Genomic DNA, 25,262 nt, shown 5'->3' with positions numbered 1-25,262 from the left:
TTTGAGAGGTAAATAGGGAAGTTAATTACAAAGGGCTATATACAATATTTACAGAAAGCTATCAATAGTGTGCAATTTAAGAGTCATTTGTGTGAGGATTGTTCGAGAGGAATGAGAGGAGTAGGCAAGTGGAGGCAGATTATTCTGGGAAGGCCTGTCGGAAGAATTTTCTGATTTATTTACATTTTTTTCAAGAGGTTTTTTTTTATTGTGTGTGTATTTAATCTCAACTGTGTGTAATATGGAGTAGGACACACACACACTTGGTAAAAATTCTTCATAGGTAGAAAGCATCCTTAACCTTTAAAAAATGAAGACAATTTATCATAATGGGCCCCTTTAGTTTTGCTAATGACAATGTGATGATACCATGAACATTTGCCTCCACACACTGTGAAAGTTACGTATGTCACTAAATCTTTGGTAAATGTGGGTATATCACACAAGACAGGAGGATACAGGACACAGGGGCAAGGAGTTAGCTCAAAGAGTTTCAGGAGTGATGAGAAGATAGACTGAGCATAATTAATAAGTGATCAACGCTGTATAGTTAGTAGATGCAGATGCAGGCTTCTATTGTGTTTATCCCACGCCCCTTTGCAGAACTGTGAAGGACTTCAAAGGGGCGTGGGATAAACACTGTGGATCCATAAAGTCTAGAAGACGTGAATGAAGAGTGGGTGGCTCACAGGAATGACGCTACTACCTGGAGATAATACCCTTATTCAATAAACATACACACGGTTAATGCGACTCCAACATTGCTCTAAGAGTCCAACATTGCTCTGAGCTCCAACGGCAAGAGGAAATATGGAAAAAAGGATTTGCATTCACAAATAAGCATGGGTGTAGCTTGCTTATTGCGGGGGTTACTACCCCTAACTAATCAAGCTTGATAGTTCACTTAGATGCAGCTCCAACACTGCTCTCTACATTAATGGTGGGGGTGGAAGGGAAACAGAACCAAAAGGTTACTAAGAGCCAAGAGTAACAGATAAGTATGAGAAAAAAAAAGTGTGAAGCTTGCTGGGCAGACTGGATGGGCCGTTTGGTCTTCTTCTGCCGCCATTTCTATGTTTCTATACTAGTACTTGTCACTGCCATAGTGCTACTTGAGGTACACAGCGCTGTACAAATACACATAAACAGTCCCTACGCCACAGAATTCACGTTTTGTATCGTTTGCCCAGGGCTACTTGAATTAGTTTTGCGGAGTGCTTTTCAGGCAGCTATAAAATAAGCGGAAGCTGAAGAGTTGAGGCTTTTTTTTTTTTACCTTTTCTCTTTCTTCACAGGTTAATGGTCTACCAGTTGTCTCCTCCATTATTATTTAACCTGTCAATTCAGCAACCAGTTACTGGGGACCCTGTTACCGCCAGCACCCCAAGATGAAGCGATGCTGCTTTATGACCCCGTTACCTCCAGTGCCTCAGGATGAAGGGATTCAGGAGATCTGTGACCCAAATCCCTCTACACACAGACAATTCTCTTCCGAAGGGCCCCCAACCCGAGGCGCTTCAGCATCCGCATGTGCCCCAAGCCCCCTTTCTGCACTATTGCCTCCCTGTTTTCCTTCACGACCTTGTCCTCTCACACACAAACACTTCCGGGGGATTGTATTTCCCGCCAATTCTCGCGGCCTGTACGCAGCTGCCCAAGTTTCTCCCGGGCACGCGCACGTCGGCGAGAGACTCTGGAGAGTTGATGCACGGCCGGGAACGCCCGGAAGTGACGCACCTCGCTCGGCCGGCTGCTGTGGTTCGCTTGTTGTTCCCGGAAGTGGGCTGCCATGGAGCTGAATGAGATGCTGTACAATAAGTCCGAGTACATAGAGACGGTGAGACCGGGACGAGCACAGCGCCTAGGTCCCATTTTCTTTATCAGCACGTCTGCGCCGAGCCTACAGCTTATACCTACCCCTGCTGACCCTGAGCTGCCCTCATCCTTCCCTGCCTCTGCTTCTCTTCATCCTGTCTCTGCCCAGCCTCTACCACTGACCTGCCTTTCTTTATTCTGGCCATGCTCCCGCCACCTACCTCTCGTCATTCTGTGACCCAGTCCTACCTCCTCATCCTCTAGCCCAGGGCATCCCAAATATGTCCTGGGGACCCCCAAACCAATCGGGTTTTCAGGATACCTACAATGAATATGCATGAGATACATTTGCATACCATGGAGACTCAATATTATATGCACGTTTATCTCATCCGTATTTATTGTGGCTATCCTGAAAATCCGACTAGCTGTTCGCACCCCAGGACAGGTTTGTGAGGCTTCCTCTAGCCCACCCTGCCAATCCTGTCCTATCTCTTCACATCATGCCCCACCCCCCCACAGACCCTGACCTACCTCTTCTTATCCTGCCCCCCCCCCCCGACCCTGTCCAATTTCTTCCTATGCTTCCTTGACCATCCCCTGATCTACCTCTCTCCATCCTGTCCCAATCCCTGACCTATCTTGTCATCCTGCTTCTAGCCCTCCTGTATATCTCCTTATCTTTTCCCCTACCAGCAGATTCTGTTCTGCCTCTCCTATCCTACCTGTAGTAGATGACTGAAGTGTAAAAAGATGTTCAGGGAAGCAAGGCCATAGTAGAAACACTAAATGAATTCTTTGTTTCAGTCTTTAATGAGGAGGGAGTCAAGGTGATACCTATGCCAGAAACGTTCTTTTGAGAGTAATGATTCAGAGAAACTGAAGCAAATCATGGTGAACCAGGAAGATGTAATAGAGCAAACTGACAAACTAAAGAGTAACAAAACACTGGGACCAAATGGTATACATTCTGGAGTTCTGAAAGAACTCAAATTCCAGACTTTAACTGATGATCTCTAACTTCTTATTCAAATCACCTATGATGCTTGAGAATTGGCCAATGTAATGCCCATTTTTAGAAAGGATTCCAGGGATGACTGGGGAAAGTGCAGATTGCTGAGCTTGATGTTGGTACCAGGCAAAATGGTAAAAACTGTTTTAAAGAAAATTATTGACCATTGGGATAGAAAGATAAATGGGGCAGAGCCAAAATGAGTTTAGCAAAGGTATGCTTTGTCTTATAAATCTGAGATATTTTTTGAAGGTGGTTAATAAACTTGTGCACAAGGGTGAGTTGGTTGTTATAGTGTATCTGGATTTTCAAAAGGTTTTTGACAAAATCCCTCAAAATGTTCATCAGGAAATTAGGGATTCATGGGATAGGCGGCAAGGTCCTGTTGTAGATTGGTATCTGGCTAAAACAATGTTCTCAAAGGCCACCAACTGGTTGGGTTTTCAGCATACCTATGATGAATGTACATGAGAGATTTACATACAGTTGAGGTAATGTGCATGCAGATTTCTTTCATATGTATTCATTGGAGCTACTCTGAAAACCTGAAAGTACCTTTTGGGTACTTGCCAGGTTCTTATGGCCTGGATTGGCCACTGTTGGAAACAGGATGCTGGGCTTGATGGACCCTTGGCCTGACCCAGTATGGCATTTTCTTATGTTCTGACCATTTGGTGGCCCTCAAGGACCAGAATAGCCCACCCCTGGGCTAAAGAATAGGAAATGAATGGGAGTGAATGGTCATTTCTCTCAATGGAGAAAGATGAATAATGGAGTGATGAGTGAAGTGATCAAATTTGCAGATAACACAAATGTATTCAAAGTAGTTAAATCACAGACCAGTTGTGAAGAATTGCAAGAGCACCTTGCGAGACTGGGTGATTGGGTGTCTAAAAGGCAGATAAAATTTAATGTGCACAAGTGCAAAGTGATGTATATAGGAAAGAATAATCCAAGCTGTAGGTACACGATGCTAGGTTCCATATTAGGTGGCTTCACCCAGGAAAAGGATCTTAGAGACACTGAATAATATTTTGAAATTCTTTGCTCAGTGTATGCAGATGTGGTCAAAAAAGCAAACAGAATGTTAGGAATGGAGTCACTGCTGAAAATGGAGTCACTGCTGAAAGAGAGAATAGTGAACTATCTACAGTCAGGAGAATTAATGGACCAGAGGCAACATGGATTCACCAGGGGAAGATCCTGTCAGACAAATCTGATTGACTTTTTTGACTGGGTAACCAAAGAATTGGATCAGGGAAGAGCGCTCGATGTCATCTACTTGGATTTCAGCAAAGCTTTTGATACGGTTCCGCACAGGAGACTGGTGAATAAAACGAGAAGCTTAGGAGTGAGGGCCGAGGTGGTGACCTGGATTGCAAATTGGTTGACGGACAGAAGACAATGTGTGATGGTAAACGGAACTTTCTCTGAAGAGAGAGCGGTTTTAAGTGGTGTACCACAAGGATCGGTTTTGGGACCGGTCCTGTTCAATATCTTTGTGAGCGACATTGCGGACGGGATAGAAGGTAAGGTTTGTCTTTTTGCGGATGACACTAAGATCTGCAACAGAGTGGACACGCCGGAAGGAGTGGAGAGAATGAGACGGGATTTAAGGAAACTGGAAGAGTGGTCGAAGATATGGCAGCTGAGATTCAATGCCAAGAAGTGCAAAGTCATGCATATGGGGAGTGGAAATCCAAATGAACTGTATTCGATGGGGGGGGAAAGGCTGATGTGCACGGAGCAGGAGAGGGACCTTGGGGTGATAGTGTCTAATGATATGAAGTCTGCGAAACAATGTGACAAGGCGATAGCAAAAGCCAGAAGAATGCTGGGCTGCATAGAGAGAGGAATATCGAGTAAGAAAAGGGAAGTGATTATTCCCTTGTACAGGTCCTTGGTGAGGCCTCACCTGGAGTACTGTGTTCAGTTCTGGAGACCGTATCTACAAAGAAACAAAGACAAGATGGAAGCGGTACAGAGAAGGGCAACCAAGAAGGTGGAGGATCTTCATCGGATGACGTACGAGGAGAGATTGAAGAATCTAAATATGTACACCCTGGAGGAAAGGAGGAGCAGGGGTGATATGATTCAGACTTTCAGATACTTGAAAAACTTTAATGATCCAAAGACAACGACAAACCTTTTCAGACGGAAAAAAATCAGCAGAACCAGAGGTCACGAGCTGAGGCTCCGGGGAGGAAGACTAAGAACCAATGTCAGGAAGTATTTCTTCACGGAAAGGGTGGTGGATGCCTGGAATGCCCTTCCGGAGGAAGTGGTGAAGTCTAAAACTGTGAAAGACTTCAAAGGGGCGTGGGATAAACACTGTGGATCCATCAAGTCTAGTGGGCATAAATATAGAGGAGGTGGTAAAACACTGCACGGAGCGGCAGTAGCCACAGAGGCATTCACGGAGCGGGATGCCAGTGGCAAGTAGTTGTTCCACCTTCAGGCAGCAAAATACTGCACGGAGCGGCAGTAGCCACAGAGGCATTCACGGAGCGGGATGCCAGTGGTTTGTGTTCCACCTTCACGGAGCGGAAGGTTGGAGGGCTGCCATCTCCAAAAAAACAAAAAACAAAAAAACCAAAACAAAAAAACAAAAAACAAACAAGCAAAACAGAGGTGGGTAAGAGTATGGGGCAGGGGTGTGGCCGTTTATTGTGGCAGTTGCTACCCCTGATTGAACTGGATGTTCATTGGGATGCGGATACGGCACTGCTCTCTGCATTGGTGGAGGGGTGGAAGGGAATTGGGGCCGGAGGGTGCTGGAAGCCAATAGTGACGGGGGAGGGGGAGAAAAAAAGAGGTGGGGGGGAAGATAAAAAAAAAAAAAAATGGATAAACTGCGTAGCTTGCTGGGCAGACTGGATGGGCCGTTTGGTCTTCTTCTGCCGTCATTTCTATGTTTCTATGTTTCTATGTTTCTATGAATTATTAGGAAGGGAATGGTGAATAAAACGGAAAATGTCATAATGCTTCTGTATCGCTCCATGGTGAGACCACACCTCGAGTACTGTGTACAATTCTGGTCGCCGCATCTCAAAAAAGATATAGCAGAACTAGAAAAGGTTCCGAGAAGGGCAATTCACAATAATAAAGGGATTGGAACGACTCCCCTTTGAGGAAAGGCTGATGTGGTTAGGGGAGGAATGATAGAGGTCTATAAAATCATGAGTAGGGTGGGAATTGTATTTATTTAAAATGTTTACTCTTTCTAGTAGTACTAGGAGTAGGGGACATTTCATGAAGCTAATAGATAGCACTTTTAAAACAAATTGGAGAAAATATTTTTGGACTGGTTCCTGGGAGAAAAGACCATGACCCACTAATAGCCTTGTAGATTTGAGATTGCCATTGTTTATCCTGGTTATAAGCAAGGAGTGGCCCCATTCTTTGATATCCTACTGAATACCTATGACTTGGACTGGCTGCTGTCAGAGATGGGATGCTGGACTTGTTGAACCTTTGTTCTGACCCAGTAAAGCATTTTTTAAGTTCTTATGACCTTATCCTACTCCCCCAGACCCTGGCCCTGCCTCTCCTCCCCCCACCAGGCCACAACGTGCCTCTTATTTCCTTGAACTTGTCTTCCCAGTCCTGCCTCTCTGCTTCAAGTTCTGCCCTGTCCCAGCTAAGTGGGAGGGGCTTTCAAAAACATTAAGTACTAATTTCCTCAAAATTAACATTAAAATCCACATGATAAGAGACTTGCCATGATTTTTTTTTTCACCTGGGAGTTTTGGGTGGCCAGTGATTAGAAGAATGGACTTGGAATCTGCTTCTTCCCCTTACTTATGGTGATCTTGGACAAGTCACCCTATCTCCCATTGCCTGAAGTACCCCCTTAGGTTCTACACGTATGTGATTTGTTGTGCTGAAATAGTAATTATCCTAACTAAAAAAACCCTAAAAAGGGTTGTGTACTGCTCCGAGGAACCTTGTTCAACTACTTTTCCTTGGAGCAGTACATAAAACTTAAAGGTGAATTTTCATGCATAAAAAGTATATATTATTTTATAAACCTCAACAATGTATGAGTAAGGAAGTGTTTGCGAGGAAAAAAGGGCGCTCCAGGGCAGGGCCAACATTTACCCATGAAAACTGCAGATTTGGCAGCTTACTCGCACATATTTATACCGATCTTTATCTGACATAAGAGATAGTAAACGTCTTTAATGTGAAATACTGAGGGACTTGAGGCTAAAGAGCCAGGAGGATCTCAGTCTGGGCAAACTGGTGATATCATTGACATCCGACTTCCGGGGGGAGGCGTAAAATCTCCCACATATACTTTAAAATTAAGAAGTAAAAATACATGCACAGAGCAGTTGTGTGCCACTTAGCTGGATACATGTTAACTGTGGCCTGACATTCAGTAATCAAGTTAAGGCTGTTAATCATTCTGGCTTTTTAAAATCATGAGTCATATGTTGTTTGTTTGTTTGTTTATTTATGTGAATGTTTTTATATACCAAAGTTTAGCACTGGCCTTCACTTCAGTTTACAGGTATAACAACAGTTTACATGAAAAATCAAACAGTTTACATTAATAACTGTGGGAGACGGCGCGGGCCTTCACTCCGAGATACAAGTAAAAACAGTGGTTTACATGAACAGTCAATTGGATTACATTAATAACTGTGGGAGGGGAATACCAGGAGTTTATATGAACAGTCATACTATGTACATTAATACCGAAGGGGGTATGGTTTAAGATTTCTATCTTCCACTGACTTTTGGTCGGTGGTGCAGGCATTGATTATGCCTCTCCCAAATTATTGGAACTCTTTAAACAGTGGATTCCTGCTTCAACCCTGCAAGTGCTGCAACTTTTACAAAATGCTGCAGCTAAGAACATAAGAACATGCCATGCTGGGTCAGACCAAGGGTCCTTGAAGCCCAGCATCCTGTTTCCAGCAGTGGCCAATCCAAGTCACAAGTACATGGCAATTACCCAAAAACTAAGTCTATTCCATGTCACTGATGCTAGCAATAGAAATGGCTATTTTCTAAGTCAACTTGATTAATAGCAGGTAATGGACTTCTCCTCCAAGAATTTATCCAAATCTTTTTTAATCACAGCTATTCTAACTGCACTAACCACATCCCCTGGCAACAAATTCCAGTGTTTAATTGTGCGTTGAGTGATGGCGTGCCCCCTAGTCTTTCTATTATACGAAATTCACATTTACCCATTCTAGACCTTTTAGGATTTCTGATAAATCAATGAACGCATATTTCACCACTTCAAGAGCTGCACTGGCTCCCAGTTCAGTGGAGAGTCGTTTATAAAATGGCTACTTTTGTGATAAATTGTTAGCATTTGATTCATATCTGTGGATGAATGCGTTGTTCCGCATATATAATCTCACATAGGCTCTTTGCTCGTCTCAGAGGGAATTGTTAGAAGTCCCTAGTGTAAGATATGCTTGTTAGCTGTAACAAGAGAGTGGGCTATTGTGGTTCATTGAAATAAGAATGTTTAAAGCCACCAGCTGTAGAGAAAAGTTTTTTTTTATTAAATGCTATAAAATAATATAAATCTTAGACATTAAATAATTAAATAACCTGGCAAGTACCCAAAAACTAAGTCTATTCCATGTAACCATTGCTAATGGCAGTGGCTATTCTCTAAGTGAACTTAATAGCAGGTAATGGACTTCTCCTCCAAGAACTTATCCAATCCTTTTTTAAACACAGCTATACTAACTGCACTAACCACATCCTCTGGCAACAAATTCCAGACAATCCAGATATCAATCGACAGGGGGGCACCAAGAGTCGCTTGGTGGCCCTGGAAGCCAGCAAGCTCTTCACCTGGGCGGAGCACCACCTGGAGCGCCTAGCAGCTTCTCACATAGCGGGCAAGGAGAATGTTCAAGCCGATTTTTTGAGTCGCCAGCGTCTCGATCCGGGCAAGTGGGAGTTGTCCGATGGAGCAATGGATCTGATTGTCCACAGGTGGAGTCCTCCTCACCTGGACCTGATGGCGACGATGCAAAGGCTCCCAGGTTCTTTAGCCACTGGAGGGAACACTGCTCGGAGGGAGTAGATGCACTGGTCCTTCCCTGGCCCCGTGTTGTCCTTCTGCACGTGTTCCCTCCTTGACCTCTAGTGGGAAAGGTTCTCAGAAGACTAGAACTTCAGAGGGGTCCGGTCATCCTCGAAGCGCCCGAGTGGCCCCGCAGACCGTGGTTCACAGATCTGGTAAACCTGGCGACGGACGGTCCTCTTCACTTTGGCCATCTTCCTCGCCTGCTCCGGCAGGGTCCCGTATTTTTCGACCAGGCGGATCACTTCTGTCTAGCGGCCTGGCTTTTGAACGGCGAAGACTAAGGAAGAAGGGATATAAAGAGGAAGTTATATCCACTCTGCTTCGAGCCCATAAGCCATCTACTTCTCTGGCTTATGTCCTCGTTTGGAAGGTTTTCGAAACTGCCTGTGTGGCATTGGGTGTCTCCGCTCATTCAGCCCCGGTTTCTGTGATTCTTTCCTTCCTCCAGGAGGGCCTCTCCAAGGGTCTCTCCTTCAGCTCGTTGCATGTTCAGGTGTCCACTCTCAGCTTCCTCTTAGGCAACATTGATGGTTACGCGGTGGCGTCTCACCCAGATGTTGTCCGTTTCCTCAAGGGCGCTAAGCATTTGAAGCCGCCCATCCGGTCCACTTGTCCTTCGTGGCGTCTTAACTTAGTCCTTCAGGCTCTTTGTGAGGCACCTTTCTAACTTCTCCATCATGCTACCCTTAAGGATTTGATGCTCAAGATCGTCTTCCTGGTTTCTATCTGTTCTGCCAGACGGGTGTCGAAGATCCAAGCGTTGTCCTGTCGGGAGCCTTTTCTGCGTTTTTCTGATTCAGGGGTCTTTCTCAACACTGTACCTTCTTTCTTGCCGAAGGTTATTTCTTCCTTCCATGTCAATCAGTCGGTGGAGCTTCCCGCATTCTCTCCTGAGGATGTAGCAGGTTCTTTTGGGAGTGACCTTCATCGCCTTGATGTAAAACGTGTTTTACTGCGTTACCTTCAGGTTACCAATGACTTCTGGGTCTCGGATCATCTTTTTGTTCTGTGGAGTGGTCCAAATAGGGGCATCCAGGCTTCTAAGACTACAATCGCTCGGTGGTTGAAGGAGGCGATCTCATAGCTTATATCTGCCAAGGCCGAGCGGTTCTGGAGAGCCTGAAGGCTCATTCTTTGCGTTCTCAGGCTACTTCCTAGGCAGATAGTCATTCAGTCTCTCCGCAGGAAATCTGAAGGCCCGCTACGTGGAAATCCCTGCATACCTTTGCTCGACATTATTGCCTTGATGTACAGGCGCCAGTTTTTGGTTCCTTCGGTCGGCAGGTGCTTCGAGCGGGACTGTCTCGGTCCCGCCTTTTATAGTGAAGCTTTGGTACATCCCATGGTCTGGACTGATCCGGGTACGTACAGGGAAAGGAAAATTAGTTCTTACCTGCTAATTTTCGTTCCTGTAGTACCACGGATCAGTCCAGACACTCTTCCCTGTCTTTTCTTCCATCCACTTGAAGCTCTTTTTTGCAGGTTACTGGATGTTTTTCACCTGTGATTATTCTTAAAGGCACCGGAAGCATCTGTTACAATGGATATGAAAGAGCGATCATATACACAGTCCATCCAATGTTTGCAATTGTTTAGTTTTTGTGAGTTCTCTTATTATTTGCTTGAACATAAGAACATAAGAAAATGCCATACTGGGTCAGACCAAGGGTCCATCAAGCCCAGCATCCTGTTTCCAACAGTGGCCAATCCAGGCCATAAGAACCTGGCAAGTACCCAAAAACTAAGTCTATTCCATGTAACCATTGCTAATGGCAGTGGCTATTCTCTAAGTGAACTTAATAGCAGGTAATGGACTTCTCCTCCAAGAACTTATCCAATCCTTTTTAAACACAGCTATATTAACTGCACTAACCACATTCTCTGGCAACAAATTCCAGAGTTTAATTGTGCGTTGAGTAAAAAAGAACTTTCTCCGATTAGTTTTAAATGTGCCCCATGCTAACTTCATGGAGTGCCCCCTAGTCTTTCTACTATCCGAAAGAGTAAATAACCGATTCACATCTACCCGTTCTAGACCTCTCATGATTTTAAACACCTCTATCATATCCCCCCTCAGTCGTCTCTTCTCCAAGCTGAAAAGTCCTAACCTCTTTAGTCTTTCCTCATAGGAGAGTTGTTCCATTCCCCTTATCATTTTGGTAGCCCTTCTCTGTACCTTCTCCATCGCAATTATATCTTTTTTGAGATGCGGCGACCAGAATTGTACACAGTATTCAAGGTGCGGTCTCACCATGGAGCGATACAGAGGCATTATGACATTTTCCGTTTTATTCACCATTCCCTTTCTAATAATTCCCAACATTCTGTTTGCTTTTTTGACTGCCGCAGCACACTGAACCAACGATTTTAAGTATTATCCACTATGATGCCTAGATCTCTTTCTTGGGTTGTAGCACCTAATATGGAACCCAACATTGTGTAACTACAGCAAGGGTTATTTTTCCCTATATGCATCACTTTGCACTTATCCACATTAAATTTCATCTGCCATTTGGATGCCCAATTTTCCAGTCTCACAAGGTCTTCCTGCAATTTATCACAATCTGCTTGTGATTTAACTACTCTGAATAATTTTGTGTCATCTGCAAATTTGATTATCTCACTCGTCGTATTTCTTTCCAGGCTTCTTGTTACTTGCTTGATCTTTTACTGGTTTACTGAGGCTGATGCTGTTGTGTTATACTGTACCTTACACACCGGGTAGCTAGCTTGTTGTACTGTATCTGTATCTTCCATGAGGCTGATACCATCATATTGTACTGTACCTTACACAGCAGGTAGCTGTCATGTACTGTACTGGTATCTTATATGAGGCTGATGCCGTCCTGTTATACTGTACCTTACACAGCAGGTAGCTCTCATGTTGTTCTGTACCTGTATCTTACATGAGGCTGATGCTTTTCTGTTGTACTCTACCTTACACACCAGGTAGCTATGTTGTACTGTACCTGTCTCTTACATGTCTCTTACAAAAAAAGAGATCATATTACCCCAATCCTTCTTCATCTCCACTGGCTCCCAATTAAATTCAGGATCCAATTCAAATCCTTAATGATGATACATAAAGCCTTGTACAACATCGCGCCTCTCAAGCTAACATTCCAAATTCAACTACACACATCCATGAAACCGACCAGAAGCGCTTATCAGAACAGACTAATCACCCAACCAGCTAAATCCGCGCTGAGAAAACGCGCCCTATCCACAGCGGGCCCTTCACTCTGGAACTCACTTCCCACAGACCTTCGCCTTGAACCATGCCACTCCACGTTTAAAAAGAAACTTAAGACTTGGTTATTTAAACAAGCATTCCCGCAGAGCTAAGAGCAGGTAGAAAGTCAGTCACATATCATCCGTTTACCCCAGCATATTTCACATAACTTGTTATTTTATTTACTGTTATTTTTCATGGATGTTTACTGTTATTTATTTATTTTTATTTATTTATTAATTGTTATTTTATCTATTTATTATTACTTCTTAATTGTTAAAATTATTATATATATTTTCCTGTTATTTGGATTAACCATGTTCATTGTAAACCGCTAACTTGAAGCGATAGTTACTGTTCATTGTAAACCGGGGTGATATGTATATTATACAGGAACCTCTGGTATATAAATCCTTAAATAAATAAATAAAATGAGGCTGATGCCGTCCTGTTGTACTGTACCTTACACTTCAGGTAGCTCTCATGTTGTTCTGTTCCTGTGTCTTACATGAGGCTGATGCTTTTCTGTTATACTGTTTTTTATACACATACAAGGCTGATGCTCTAATGCATGTTTGTTCTTTATTCAGGCTTCTGGTAATAAAGTTAGCAGGCAATCCGTGCTTTGTGGGAGCCAGAATATTGTCCTGAATGGCAAGGTGCGTACCTTCTAACAATTCTCTTGTAATTGTGGAGCACTTCCAGACCTCTCTAAATTCTAAGAATTCTAAATACACACTATAGATATATAGAAATAGATAGATATATGAAATAGAGACGTACTGCAGCCCATGCTAGCATTTTATAAGCTAACAAGAGGGAGAAATATAAAATAAACCATGTTTTTTTATATTAATAATATTACTTGTAAAATTCTGTCCAGCCAGACAGAAACCCAGACGGGTAACCTTCAGATTTCCATTTTGTGGGTTTTTTTAAATTTCATTTGGAGCTTTTTGAAGCCCCCAGCACTATATTGAACTATAATAAATAGTCCGATACTTGTGCTGCTCTTGGCTCTCTTTATAGCTGATGAAGTAGCCCTGGCTTGAGGAAGCTACATGTGGACTATTTGTCTCATTTAGTAGATGAGCAGTCAGATCTGGCTACAGTTCTAAGATCAGAGGTATTAAAGGGGCCTGTGAAATCTGGCCTCCTGATTGGTCAAATAGGTTACACATTCACAGAGTACACCTCTGAATTTTGGCAGACTTTATTTGCATATTTGTAGAAGCTTGCACTAATAAGAAAACGGCTTTTAGCAAGGGTTAATGAAATATCTACCTCTGTGTCTCATTCACAGCCTAGACAAATGCATTGTAGGGCGTTGCACTTAAGTTAAATTCTGACACACATTTACTCCTATATTTGAATGAAAAAAATAATAAAATAACCCTTGAGGGAATGGGATTCTTGTACGGGATCGGGTTGGGGAAGTCTCCCAGCTGACTGGCCAGGCAGAGATAGTGCTGGGTTTGTGTTGCTGTGACTTCTTTTTCTTTCTCCACAGACAATTATCATGAATGACTGCATCATTCGTGGAGATCTGGCGAATGTACGGGTGGGAAGGCACTGTGTTGTTAAAAGCCGTAGCGTTATCCGTCCACCTTTTAAGAAGTTCAGCAAAGGGTGAGTCCCAGCAACACGGAGCTCTCAAGACCCCTTCAGATCACCTGGAGTGCTGAAGGCAATAAATATACATTTTTTAAATAAGGCTAACCTTGGTGGCGCAGGTTTTGCTGTTTGGAAGGTCCCCATTTTGATCCCAGAGCTGAGGTCTTCCGCTCCCCAAGTCAGCAGAAGAAGGGTGGAGGATAGAGATGGGGAGTTGAGGGCCTTGCTTAAGCACTGCCCAGATTCAGGGCCCATGGTTGCCTGTAAGAAAACAAACCCAAAGAAAGATTAGAAGAATTGTTTTTTCTTTATTGAGTATAAAATGAAAGCAGGAAGGGGAGTGCTTTCTCTGGCCACCTCGGCTCTAGTGGCGCTGACGCCCCTGTGCCCTTCCCATTATTCTCTCTGCAGTGTGGCTTTCTTTCCTCTGCACATCGGGGACCACGTCTTCATAGAGGAGGATTGCATTGTGAATGCCGCCCAGATCGGATCCTATGTGCACATCGGCAAGAACTGTGTCATAGTAAGTAGTGGCCTTGCACAGCACTTCCAGAGGGGGCGAAAATCAGGGGAAACCTGCAGGCTCCACAGCCTCAGGAGACTCCAGTTCTGATGGAGCTGAAAAAGCAAAACTGCCAAACCAGTGAGGGATTTTCTGCCGGTCTAGCCAGGGCACTGACCCACAATCATTTTGTAAACAATTTGCTTTTCTTGAGTTTACTACAGTTCAAGGCTTCAGAGACAGAGAAAAGGCACCATGAAAATATTCAGGGCTCAGGCAGAAGTCCCGTGACTTTCAAAGATGTTTGTAGACGTGGGAGGGCTGGCAGAACTCATCCCAAAGTCCATGAAAGAAATGGCACTCAGCCACCGCCGCAGGGGGTTCTTGGGCGTGGCATAAAGAAGGTGACCCATGCCTGACCTGGGCTTTGTTGTTGTACATTGCTTTCTAGCCCTATGGGAAGAGGCAATTTATAAATCAAATAAAAAACAGAATCACTTCTGTGCCAAAGCAAAAATGTAAAATAAAAAAAAGAGACTGCACAGGTTATTCTGTGGTTTTATGGAAATGCTGTGCAATGTCCGTTAGTCTTATTATAACGAGTGTAACCTGTGCGTGAGTGTCTGTAAGCGGTGGCCTGAAGCAGGCGTTATATTACGCCATAGAACACACAACACACAATCTTTGAAAAGCAAAGGTAAAGGCATATTCAGCTTACTAAATATGGTAAAGCATGGCAGAAAATTGTATAATCAGTAAAGACAGTATCACACAGCAGTACAGCAATATTGCATAAATCAGTAAACGCAAATATCTATTGCAATAACAAAGATAAAGATTTATACAAAGATAGCTCTTCCTTTCTATGAGCCAAAGTATCCTGTGAAATGAGAGGCTACGAGCTCGGAGACTCTATGAACTGGCTACCTGCTCATGTCGTTGGCTTATCCAAAGAGCACTGTCAATTGCAGCTTCTTATATTATCATTTCCTCTGACTTCAGTCCAGAAGCTGCAAGTTAGGTGATCTGACTTGCACTCCTAACTCTGACAATGTCCAGCTGTAACACAGAAACATAGAAATGATGGCAGAAAAGGACCAAATGATCCATCTACTCTGCCCAGCAAGCTTATGGTAGTATCTGCTGTGCTGTTCTGCTGCCCCATGCTTATCAGTTTCCCACACCGTAAAATTTGGGCCCTCGTTGGTTGCTATTTGAATCCAGTTCCCTGTTATCTCTTGCCATGGTAGCAGAGAGCAATGTTGAGTTGCATTAAAAGTATCAGGCTTATTGGTTAAGGGTAATAACAGCTGCATCAGTAAGTTACCCCATGCTTATTTGTTTTCCCAGATGGTAGGGGCCTGCGTTGGTTGCTGCTGAATCCAATTACCCTTTTCACTCTGCCATTGAAGCAGAGAGCAATGATGGAGTTGCATCAACAGTATGAAGGCTTGTTGGTTAAGGATAATAACCGTCACACCAGAAAGTTACCCCTCTCACTCTTTTCTTCATCTCCATCCTCGAGCCTTTAGGGATCCGCAGTGTTTATCCCAGGCCCCTTTGAATTCTTTCACTGTTTTCATCTTCACCTCTTCCTCTGGAAGGGCATTCCAGGCATCTCCGTGAAGAAATATCTCCTGATGTTGGTTCTGAGTCGTCCTCCCTGGAGTTTCATTTCATGACCCCTAGTTCTACTAATTTCTTTCCAATGGAAAGGGTTTGAAGTTCGTGCATCATTAAAATTTTTCAGGTATCTGAAGGTCTGTATCCTATCTCCCCTGCACCTCCTCTCCTCCAGAGTGTACATAGTTAGGTCCTTCAGCCTCTCCTCATAGGTCTTCTCATACAGACCCACCACCCCATCATTTTGGTCGCCCTTCTCTGGACCGCCTCATCCTGTCTCTGTTCCTTTTGAGATACGGACTCCAGAACTGAACACAGTACTCCAGGTGAGGCCTCACCAAGGGACCTGTACAAGGGGATTATCACCTCCTTTTTCCTGCTGGTTATTCCTCTCTCTCTATGCATCCCAGAATTCTTCTGGCTTTAGCTATCGCCCTGTCACATTGCTTCACCGTCTTCAGATCGCAAGACACTTATCACCCCAAGGTCCCTCTCTTGCTCCATTCACAGCAGCCTCTCACCTCCCATCACACACAGCTCTTTTGGATTACCACACCCCAGATGCACTTCTTGGCATTGAATCCCAGCTGACAAGTTTGTAGCTCCTTAGGCTATGGCTAATTAAACATGAGTGGAGGAGTAGCCTAGCAGTGGGTTACGAACCAGGAGACCAGGGTTCGAGTCCCGCTGTCACTCCTTGTGACCTTGGGCAAGTCACTTTACCCTCCATTGCCTCAGGTACAAACTTAGGGCCTCGTTTTCTAAAGTATCGCAGGCCTGCGATACTTTAGATGAGGGGCAGGGGGCCGAAACGGGGGGCGGGCCTGCGCTAGCCGGCAGCGATCGCACCCAATAGCCCCACCATAGGAGGTGTAGCTATTGGGAGCGAAATAGGCAGCGAAAAGGCACCTACCTTTTCGCTGTCTGCGGCGTCGGCGCAGAGTCGGCCCCGGTGACGCCCCGACTCCTCCTCTTCCGGGGCCCACTCCGCCCCCATCCTGGTATCGCAAGCGATAAGGGACTTTTTGCGTGCGAGCGGCTTGGAAAATGAGGCCCTTAGATTGTAAGCACTCTGGGGATAGGGAAATACCCTACAGTACCTGAATGTTATCCACTTTGAAGCACTGAAAAAAGTGCAAAAAGTGGAATATAAATCTAAATACATAAATAAATAAATAAAAATCCTACTGCTGCCTGAAGAAGCACTGGCTTTATCTCTTAGAAAAATAGATGTGTTCCTTGCTCTTATCTCAGTGCCTGTTACTGAGCAAAATTAGAGAAGGAAAAAAAAGATTACAGCAGTATCATGTTTAAAAATGTCTTAACAATCCTTATGTTAACTGTGCACTATATATATATATATGTGTGTGTGTATATATATATATATATATATATAGATCCACATTTATCAGTTGTTGGTGATTGTTTCGATCCACTATTAACCACATTTGCGTTTACAGTTCTCTTCCGGGAAACTAATTGACTAACTGCCTGTATCCTGCAACAGTGTCAGCGCTATCTGTATGTCTGTGTTTCTATGTTTCTTGTTTTTTTTAATTTTAACTACAACTTGCCGTTAGATTCCAAGAATTCATAGCGAGATAAAGAGTACGAGCAATTAAAATAAAATAATTCCTGCATGAAGCTCTTCCAGTGCACCCAACTCTTCCTTATAGCACCTCCCCTGCTGTTCTAGTACTGTACCCCCCCCCCCCCACACACACACAGCTCTGCCAATACACCCAACTCCTCCTTATAGCACCTCCCCTGCTGTTCTAGTACTGTACCCTAGGATGCATACCATCCAGTCCAGGTGATTTGCTACTCTTTAGTTTGTCAATCTGGCCTACTACATCTTCCAGGTTCACGGTGATTTCGTTCAGTTCGTCTGACTCATCACCCTTGAAAACCATCTCCGGAACTGGTATCTCCTCAACATCCTCATCAGTAAACACGGAGGCAAAGAATTCATTTAGTCTTTCTGCAATGGCCTTATCTTCCCTAAGAGGCCCTTTAACCCCTCGGTCATCTAATGGTCCAACTGACTTCCTCACAGGTTTCTTGCTTTGGATATATTTTAAAAAGTTTTTATTATGAGTTTTTGCCTCTGTGGCCAATTTCATTTCAAATTCTCTCTTCGCCTGTCTTATCAATGTTTTACACTTAACTTGACAATGCTTATGTTTTATCTTATTTTCTTCAGATGGATCCTTCTTCCAATTTTTGAAGGATGTTTTTTTTGGCTAAAATAGCCTCTTTCTCCTCACCTTTTAACCATGACAGTAATCATGCCTTCTGATTAAGGGTAGTGACTGCCGCTCCGTGCAGTTACCCCATGCCTTCTAATTATGGGTAGGGACTGCCGTTCCGTGCAGTTCCCCATGCCTTCTGATTAAGGGTAGTGACTGCCGCTCCGTGCAGTTACCCCATGCCTTCTAATTATGGGTAGTGACTGCCGTTCCGTGCAGTTCCCCATGCCTTCTGATTATGGGTAGTGACTGCCGTTCCGTGCAGTTACCCCATGCCTTCTGATTATGGGTAGTGACTGCCGTTCCGTGCAGTTACCCCATGCCTTCTGATTATGGGTAGTGACTGCCATTCCGTGCAGTTACCCCATGCCTTCTGATTATGGGTAGTGACTGCCGTTCCGTGCAGTTACCCCATGCCTTCTGATTATGGGTAGGGACTGCCGTTCCGTGCAGTTATCCCTATGCCTTCTGATTATGGGTAGGGACTGCCGTTCATTGCAGTTATCCCCCATGCCTTCTGATTATGGGTAGGGACTGCCGTTCCGTGCAGTTACCCCATGCCTTCTGATTATGGGTAGGGACTGCCGTTCCGTGCAGTTACCCCATGCCTTCTGATTATGGGTAGTGACTGCCGTTCCGTGCAGTTACCCCATGCCTTCTGATTATGGGTAGGGACTGCCGTTCCGTGCAGTTATCCCTATGCCTTCTGACTATGGGTAGGGACTGCCGTTCCGTGCAGTTACCCCATGCCTTCTGATTATGGGTAGGGACTGCCGTTCCGTGCAGTTACCCCATGCCTTCTGATTATGGGTAGGGACTGCCATTCCGTGCAGGTTACCCCATGCCTTCTGATTATGGGTAGGGACTGCCGTTCCGTGCAGTTACCCCATGCCTTCTGATTATGGGTAGTGACTGCCGCTCCGTGCAGTTACCCCATGCCTTCTGATTATGGGTAGGGACTGCCGCTCCGTGCAGTTACCCCATGCCTTCTGATTATGGGTAGTGACTGCCACTCCGTGCAGGTTACCCCATGCACCTTTTCTTCATTTCCAACGTCTGACCTTTAGCGATCTACAGTGTTTATCCCATGCTGTCTTGAATTCGTTTACTGTTTTTATCCTCACCCACCTCCTCCGGAAAGGCATTCCATGCATATTGTTTTCAAAGTTATTTGAGGCTGTCTGTAGAAAGAGAATATTTGTATGGATTTCCTCTCTTATATATAATACCCGGGATTCTGTATTATTAGCTGAGAAGTGCTGACTGATTGATAGTGGTGACGATTGTATCTCTCTGTGGATTAAACCCCATGTGTGTTGAGGCAGAACGCTGAAATTGTGATGGCTTTTTCAGACTGGCTGCTGTCTCTCACGTGGTGTCCCAGCTGTTACCTGCTCAGATATATGAAGGAGTTCTTTGTAATACCCAAGGGAAAGTCCAGTCATGTAAGAATGAACCATGGAAAGGTGAGTGTGCCGCTCCAGGTATCACTAGGACTCAGATCTTCTCTTCTTCATTTTAGGGTAGGAGGTGTGTTCTGAAAGATTGCTGCAAGATCCAAGACAACACCGTGTTGCCCCCTGAAACTGTGGTGCCCCCGTTCACAGTGTTTGCTGGCTGCCCAGGTAAATGCAGGAAGCGCAGATCTGGCATCATCCATCTGATAGAATAAGAAATTGTAGCAGAGGACAAGAGAAGGGTCATCTATGCACTGCCATTGCTGTGTAAACCTGGGGTCACAGGCACGTTCATAGGTTTTCTGTGGTAATTACTGTTGCATTTAAGGTCAGAGCCTTGTAGCTGCTGTTGAACTTCCTCGGCTTCACACTCGAGGTCTGTCCAGTCATGATAAATGTATTCAGTTTAATTTGTGACTGCCCTAGTAATATTTTCATAATATTCATCAAAATATGTTTGGAAGTTTATGGAATCTTTTTAAAGGGGTAGAGTTGGTATATTGCCCAAAACTGTTGAAAAGAGTTTTAGATTCCTAAGATTGAGTTTCAGTATTGTCTGGCATTGTTTGCCTTTTGGCTGAGTTATTTTTGTTGCTTTTGATTTTAATTTGCATGAGTTACAGGCTTAAGCATGTCTGAACCGCATTGTGGTGGCAGCTGACACACATCACTGCTTAGGGAGATCCTAGTGGTAATGCTCCCTTTAAATCTGCCCACCTGGCCTGGAGACTGACGCCACTTAGAGGCAGATCTTCCTTTCCCCAGGTTGGATGGGGCTAGGGATGAAGAGGCAACATTTACACCATTCTGGGGGAAGGCAATCCTGGTCATTGTGCAACAGTAATACCTAGAACAGGATTTAAAATCCATGACTGCAGGATTTTGGAAGGAGGTTTTTAGTCGAGAGCAGTCACTGCAAAGACAGAACTAAAAGTAAGGTGGAAAGGGTTATAAAATGAGCATTCCCTGTATGTACCAGGATCAGTCCAGACCACTGGATTGTGTCTCCCTTCCAGCAGAGGGAGTCAGAGAAAAAAAGCTGAAAGGCACCCCCTCTTACACTGCTGTGCCACCTGCGAGCCTTCAGTATTTTCTCTGACTCTAGCAGATGAGGGTGACAGAACCTGCGGTCCTGATCCTGTAAAAAAAAGCCAAGGAATATAAAATGAGCAATACCAGTGGCACCATTTATGTGCAGATGAAACAAACGTAGGCCATTCGTCTTAGTTGCAGGGGTATTTTTAATGAAGAAACAAAAGTAGCACAACTCAAAACATAGCGTGCCCAAATAGCCCAACTCTGACAGAGTTTTGCCCAAACCTAGGGCTGCAGCAGGGGCTTCAAGAAATAAATATCAAAATCGGGAATCGTATTTCCAATTAAATACACAATCATCTAGGTTCCATACATTTAAAAATAATAAACTAATTGGAGAAATGAATACAAAAAAGTATTTTACAACAACTCATTAACACAGTAAACATTTTATTGATACACCAATATAAAAATATTAAAAAAAGATTGATGATAAGAACCTGCCATACTGGGTCAGACCAAGGGTCCATCAAGCCCAGCATCCTGTTTCCAACAGAGGCCAATCCAGGCCATAAGAACCTGGCAAGTACCCAAAAAATAGATTAATGAAATTTAATAAGATACAGCTTATTAAACATAGATATTTAGTGTGTATTATGTGACCATGGCGCTACATTATTAAAACAACATTAAGAAAAATCGAATAAGACAAAAGAAAAAACTAATGAAGAATAGAACAGACAAAACAATTATATGCATGCATTTTGTTAATTTTAACCATTAGCTAATAAAGATGTGGAGCATGAGGGGAAAAGGGAGGCAGATGAAGGAAAAAAATGTTGTTTGTATATATCGGGTATTAGTATGCTGTGCTCATTCTTATCAATGCTAATCATTTTACAAAAATCATTTATAGAAGTGTTACCTTATAATACATGTAATTAAAACGTGGGGGTTTCAAACGTCTTATTACAATGATTACGTCCCTTATTACAATGATACTAAAAAGGGATGGTGAAAATGTATGATCAGTTTCCAAAAACTGTAACTTTGCATTAATATTTGATCATTTTTAGGAGAGTCTGTTCTTTAACCTGCACTTGCTGCAACATTCAGTGTAGTGCACAAGTTAAACCAGATCTTCCGAATATAGCGTGGACTAAAAGTGAAATGAAAAACTCAAAAATAGTGGGAGACAAGCAACTAGAAAGCTGAGGATTTCACAAATTAGAACTATCACATCTAATCTTGAAACTTTATTGTTAGAGCACATAAGACAGTGCCAAGCTCTATTGAAACACAAGTTATTCCTGATATGCTATAAAATAAAGAAACCGCCAAACAAATCGAACAAGTAAGCTAGCGGTGGAAAGCGCTAATTTGTTATAACAATTCAAGTTGGGCGCACAACCGGATGCACGCTGATGCCCGCAGCGAGAAAAGGCTCTTAAGTTATCTCACAGCCTGCCGTGCCCCAAAGGAAAAAACCTGGAAGGGGGTAGTCAAACGGTTGCTCAACCCGCCATACCTGCACGACCTCCTCACCTCACTGACCTCCCCAGAGACATGAGCGGGACAGGCGTACGCCGAGGTATCAGACCCTTTCTCCTGCTCTCCTCTCGCTGCTCTCTTATTATTATTATTATTTTTATAACTTACCTGATCAGAAACGAGTCCCGGCTAGCTTTCACTGCTGAACCTCTCTCGTCCTGCAACCGTTATTGGAATTTCTGATCCACGGCAATCAAGGCTACCGGACTGAGGGAGGGATCGCACGGTATCACCTCAGGAGGCAAGCGGTGAAATATAGACGTTTCAATCCCCCAAAGGGAAATGCATCTCCACCATCTGCTGGAGACGGAGAATACTGGCGGACTGATGACGTCAGCTTCTGCTCTGTCTCCATCTGCTAGTAGAGGTGCATAAGCCACTCGTTGGGACTGATGACGTCAGCTTCTGCTCTGTCTCCATCTGCTAGTAGAGGTGCATAAGCCACTCGTTGGGACTGATGACGTCAGCTTCTGCTCTGTCTCCATCTGCTAGTAGAGGTGCATAAGCCACTCGTTGGGGCTGATGACGTCAGCTTCTGCTCTGTCTCCATCTGCTAGTAGAGGTGCATAAGCCACTCGTTGGGACTGATGACGTCAGCTTCTGCTCTGTCTCCATCTGCTAGTAGAGGTGCATAAGCCACTCATTGGGACTGATGACGTCAGCTTCTGCTCCGTCTCCATCTGCTAGTAGAGGTGCATAAGCCACTCGTTGGGACTGACCTGCCCGAACGCTAAGGAGTAAGATTTAGTAAATAAATGATTTGGCACTCACTGCCCTCTCTTTCTGCACCCCTTTCTCTCGCAGGTCTTTTCCATGGAGAGCTGCCAGAATGCACGCAGGAGCTGATGATTGATGTTACCAAGAGTTACTATCAGAAGTTTTTGCCTCTTACTCAGGTTTAAGAACAAGATACTATTTAAAAACTCCTGACAAGAACTATGAACTGACACTGACCCCTACAGATGGAGCCTCCAAACCTCCCAGTAATGTCACATTCGTGTCTTATCTCCCAAGCTGCTCAGTACCAACCCCTTCCTTGTGTATTACCCCCAAGCTGCTCAGTACCATCCCCTTCCTCATGTATTACCCCCAGGCTGCCCAGTACCATCCCCTTCCTCATGTATTACCCCTAAGCTGCTCAGTACCATCCCCTTCCTCGTGTATTACCCCAAGCTCCCCAGTACCATCCCCTTCCTCGTGTATTACCCCAAGCTCCCCAGTACCATCCCCTTCCTCGTGTATTACCCCCTAAGCTACTCAGTACCATCCCCTTCCTCGTGTATTACCCCCTAAGCTACTCAGTACCATCCCCTTCCTCGTGTATTACCCCCTAAGCTACTCAGTACCATCCCCTTCCTCGTGTATTACCCCCTAAGCTACTCAGTACCATCCCCTTCCTCGTGTATTACCCCCCAAGCTCCCCAGTACCATCCCCTTCCTCGTGTATTACCCCCTAAGCTGCCCAGTACCATCCCCTTCCTCATGTATTACCCCTAAGTTGCTCAGTACCATCCTCTTCCTCGTGTATTACCCCCTAAGCTGCCCAGTACCATCCCCTTCCTCGTGTATTATCCTCTAAATGGTGGATTTAATGGAATTCCCATTTCTTTTGCAATGGTATCTGAGCAACACCATTTATCTTATTGTAGCTGCGTGAGGGAAGTAACTATCCCCTTTCCATCACAAATCTTAATAAATAAAATACATTGTATAAGTAATGATGAATAATTTCTAAACAAGGACAGGCTTGCCCTCTGATTCATTTAACTGCCCATGAGTGAAAAGTGACTTTGTGTGTATGAAGTCTGTCATTTAAAGGAAATAGTTACACCTGCTGAAGATGGGCTTCTGTAGTGCTAACAGCTTATTTGCCAGCAGGTTCTGTGGAAAGAGAGCCGTAGCCTACCCTATGTAGCAGATCGGGTGGGGAGTGACTCTGCTGTGCGGTGTACTTGGGTAATAGGGCTTGAATATCCCTATGGGTGGAGCGGGGATCTAGGCTGGCATGAAGCCCCTTTCCTGAGCAGTTCTGCAGGGCTCCGTCTTTGCTCGTTTGATTTTAAGCTCCACTGGCTACCCTTCTTCAAGATTGTGGCTATTCCCCTTTCTTGTTTGCTGATGACATCTAAGTTATTGTGTATGAAGAATTTTTTTTTACTATTTGGACTGCATTGCTGACTGGTTTCATTCCCATAAATTCAAAGTTAATCCTTTTAAAGGTCGAGGTTCTGTGGCTGGGCAGAAGGCCCCCTGGTTCAGCCGTCCCACTTAAGGAGGGCCATGGTACACCAAATCTTTTCTCTTTTAGATGCATCAGACGTTTGTGACCATGATTTACAACTTGAAGTTCATGGTTTTATTCCTTCCAGGATTGGTTAGATACATCTTATATCTTGCTGTACTGTTGACTCAAATGAAGTGCTTGCAGTTGTGGAAGTCATCTTTGACCTCAATAAAATATTTGACCCATGTCTTTCCTGCTCTTAGCAAGTTGCACTGGCTTCCTATTCTATGACGTATTAAATTTAAAGATTTGTGCGAGGTATTTTGATCTGTTTTTAAGGGCAAACCACAATAAGAAAATGCCATACTGGGTCAGACCAAGGGTCCATCAAGCCCAGCATCCTGTTTCCAACAGTGGCCAATCCAGGCCATAAGAACCTGGCAAGTACCCAAAAACTAAGTCTATTCCATGTAACCATTGCTAATGGCAGTGGCTATTCTCTAAGTGAACTTAATAGCAGGTAATGGACTTCTCCTCCAAGAACTTATCCAATCCTTTTTTAAACACCGCTATACTAACTGCACTAACCACATCCTCTGGCAACAAATCCCAGAGTTTAATTGTGCGTTGAGTAAAAAAGAACTTTCTCCGATTAGTTTTAAATGTGCCCCATGCTAACTTCATGGAGTGCCCCCTAGTCCTTCTATTATCCGAAAGAGTAAATAACCGATTCACATCTACCCGTTCTAGACCTCTCATGATTTTAAACACCTCTATCATATCAAACATACTAGTTCCATATGCTCAGGAAAGAATGCTTCAGTCTACCCAACATGACAGATTCCTCCCAACATTTCTTATTAGGATTGAGGGGACTCGCTGTT

At 44.1% G+C, this 25,262-nt stretch overlaps 2 protein-coding genes across 4 annotated transcripts in view; one reads left to right on the top strand and one right to left on the bottom strand.

Moving 5' to 3' along the window:
- Positions 1–1,704, bottom strand: part of PALB2 (partner and localizer of BRCA2) — a 41,540-nt gene extending 39,836 nt beyond the window's left edge. For 2 of the 3 annotated variants that reach the window (XM_029576542.1, XM_029576543.1), the window contains exon 1: positions 1,277–1,704. In XM_029576542.1, the coding sequence (XP_029432402.1) occupies positions 1,277–1,324 (48 nt within the window). In that variant the 5' untranslated portion in view covers positions 1,325–1,704. The remainder of the gene's footprint in view (positions 1–1,276) is intronic. The other variant, XM_029576544.1, reaches the window with a different exon arrangement.
- Positions 1,691–24,627, top strand: DCTN5 (dynactin subunit 5). Its single transcript, XM_029576545.1, has 6 exons — positions 1,691–1,837; positions 12,714–12,782; positions 13,634–13,752; positions 14,149–14,260; positions 19,634–19,736; positions 22,959–24,627. The coding sequence occupies exons 1-6, from the start codon at positions 1,790–1,792 to the stop codon at positions 23,054–23,056; spliced, it is 549 nt and encodes a 182-aa protein (XP_029432405.1). The 5' UTR covers positions 1,691–1,789; the 3' UTR covers positions 23,057–24,627.
- The last annotated feature ends 635 nt before the right edge of the window (positions 24,628–25,262 follow it).

This window comes from Rhinatrema bivittatum, chromosome 14 (genome assembly GCF_901001135.1).
Source record: "Rhinatrema bivittatum chromosome 14, aRhiBiv1.1, whole genome shotgun sequence".
Lineage (NCBI taxonomy): Eukaryota > Metazoa > Chordata > Amphibia > Gymnophiona > Rhinatrematidae > Rhinatrema > Rhinatrema bivittatum.
The sequence above is the reverse complement of the archived record's forward strand: the minus strand, read 5'-3'. Positions and strand labels throughout refer to the sequence as shown.

What these genes read in the sequence shown, in the direction of transcription:
- DCTN5 (XM_029576545.1), top strand. Translation starts at nt 1,790, where the DNA reads ATGGAGCTGAATGAGATGCTGTACAATAAGTCCGAGTACATAGAGACG. An exon ending in AGTCCGAGTACATAGAGACG is followed by an intron (nt 1,838 to 12,713) that starts GTGAGACCGGGA and finishes TTCTTTATTCAG; the next exon opens with GCTTCTGGTAATAAAGTTAG. An exon ending in AGTGTTTGCTGGCTGCCCAG is followed by an intron (nt 19,737 to 22,958) that starts GTAAATGCAGGA and finishes TTTCTCTCGCAG; the next exon opens with GTCTTTTCCATGGAGAGCTG.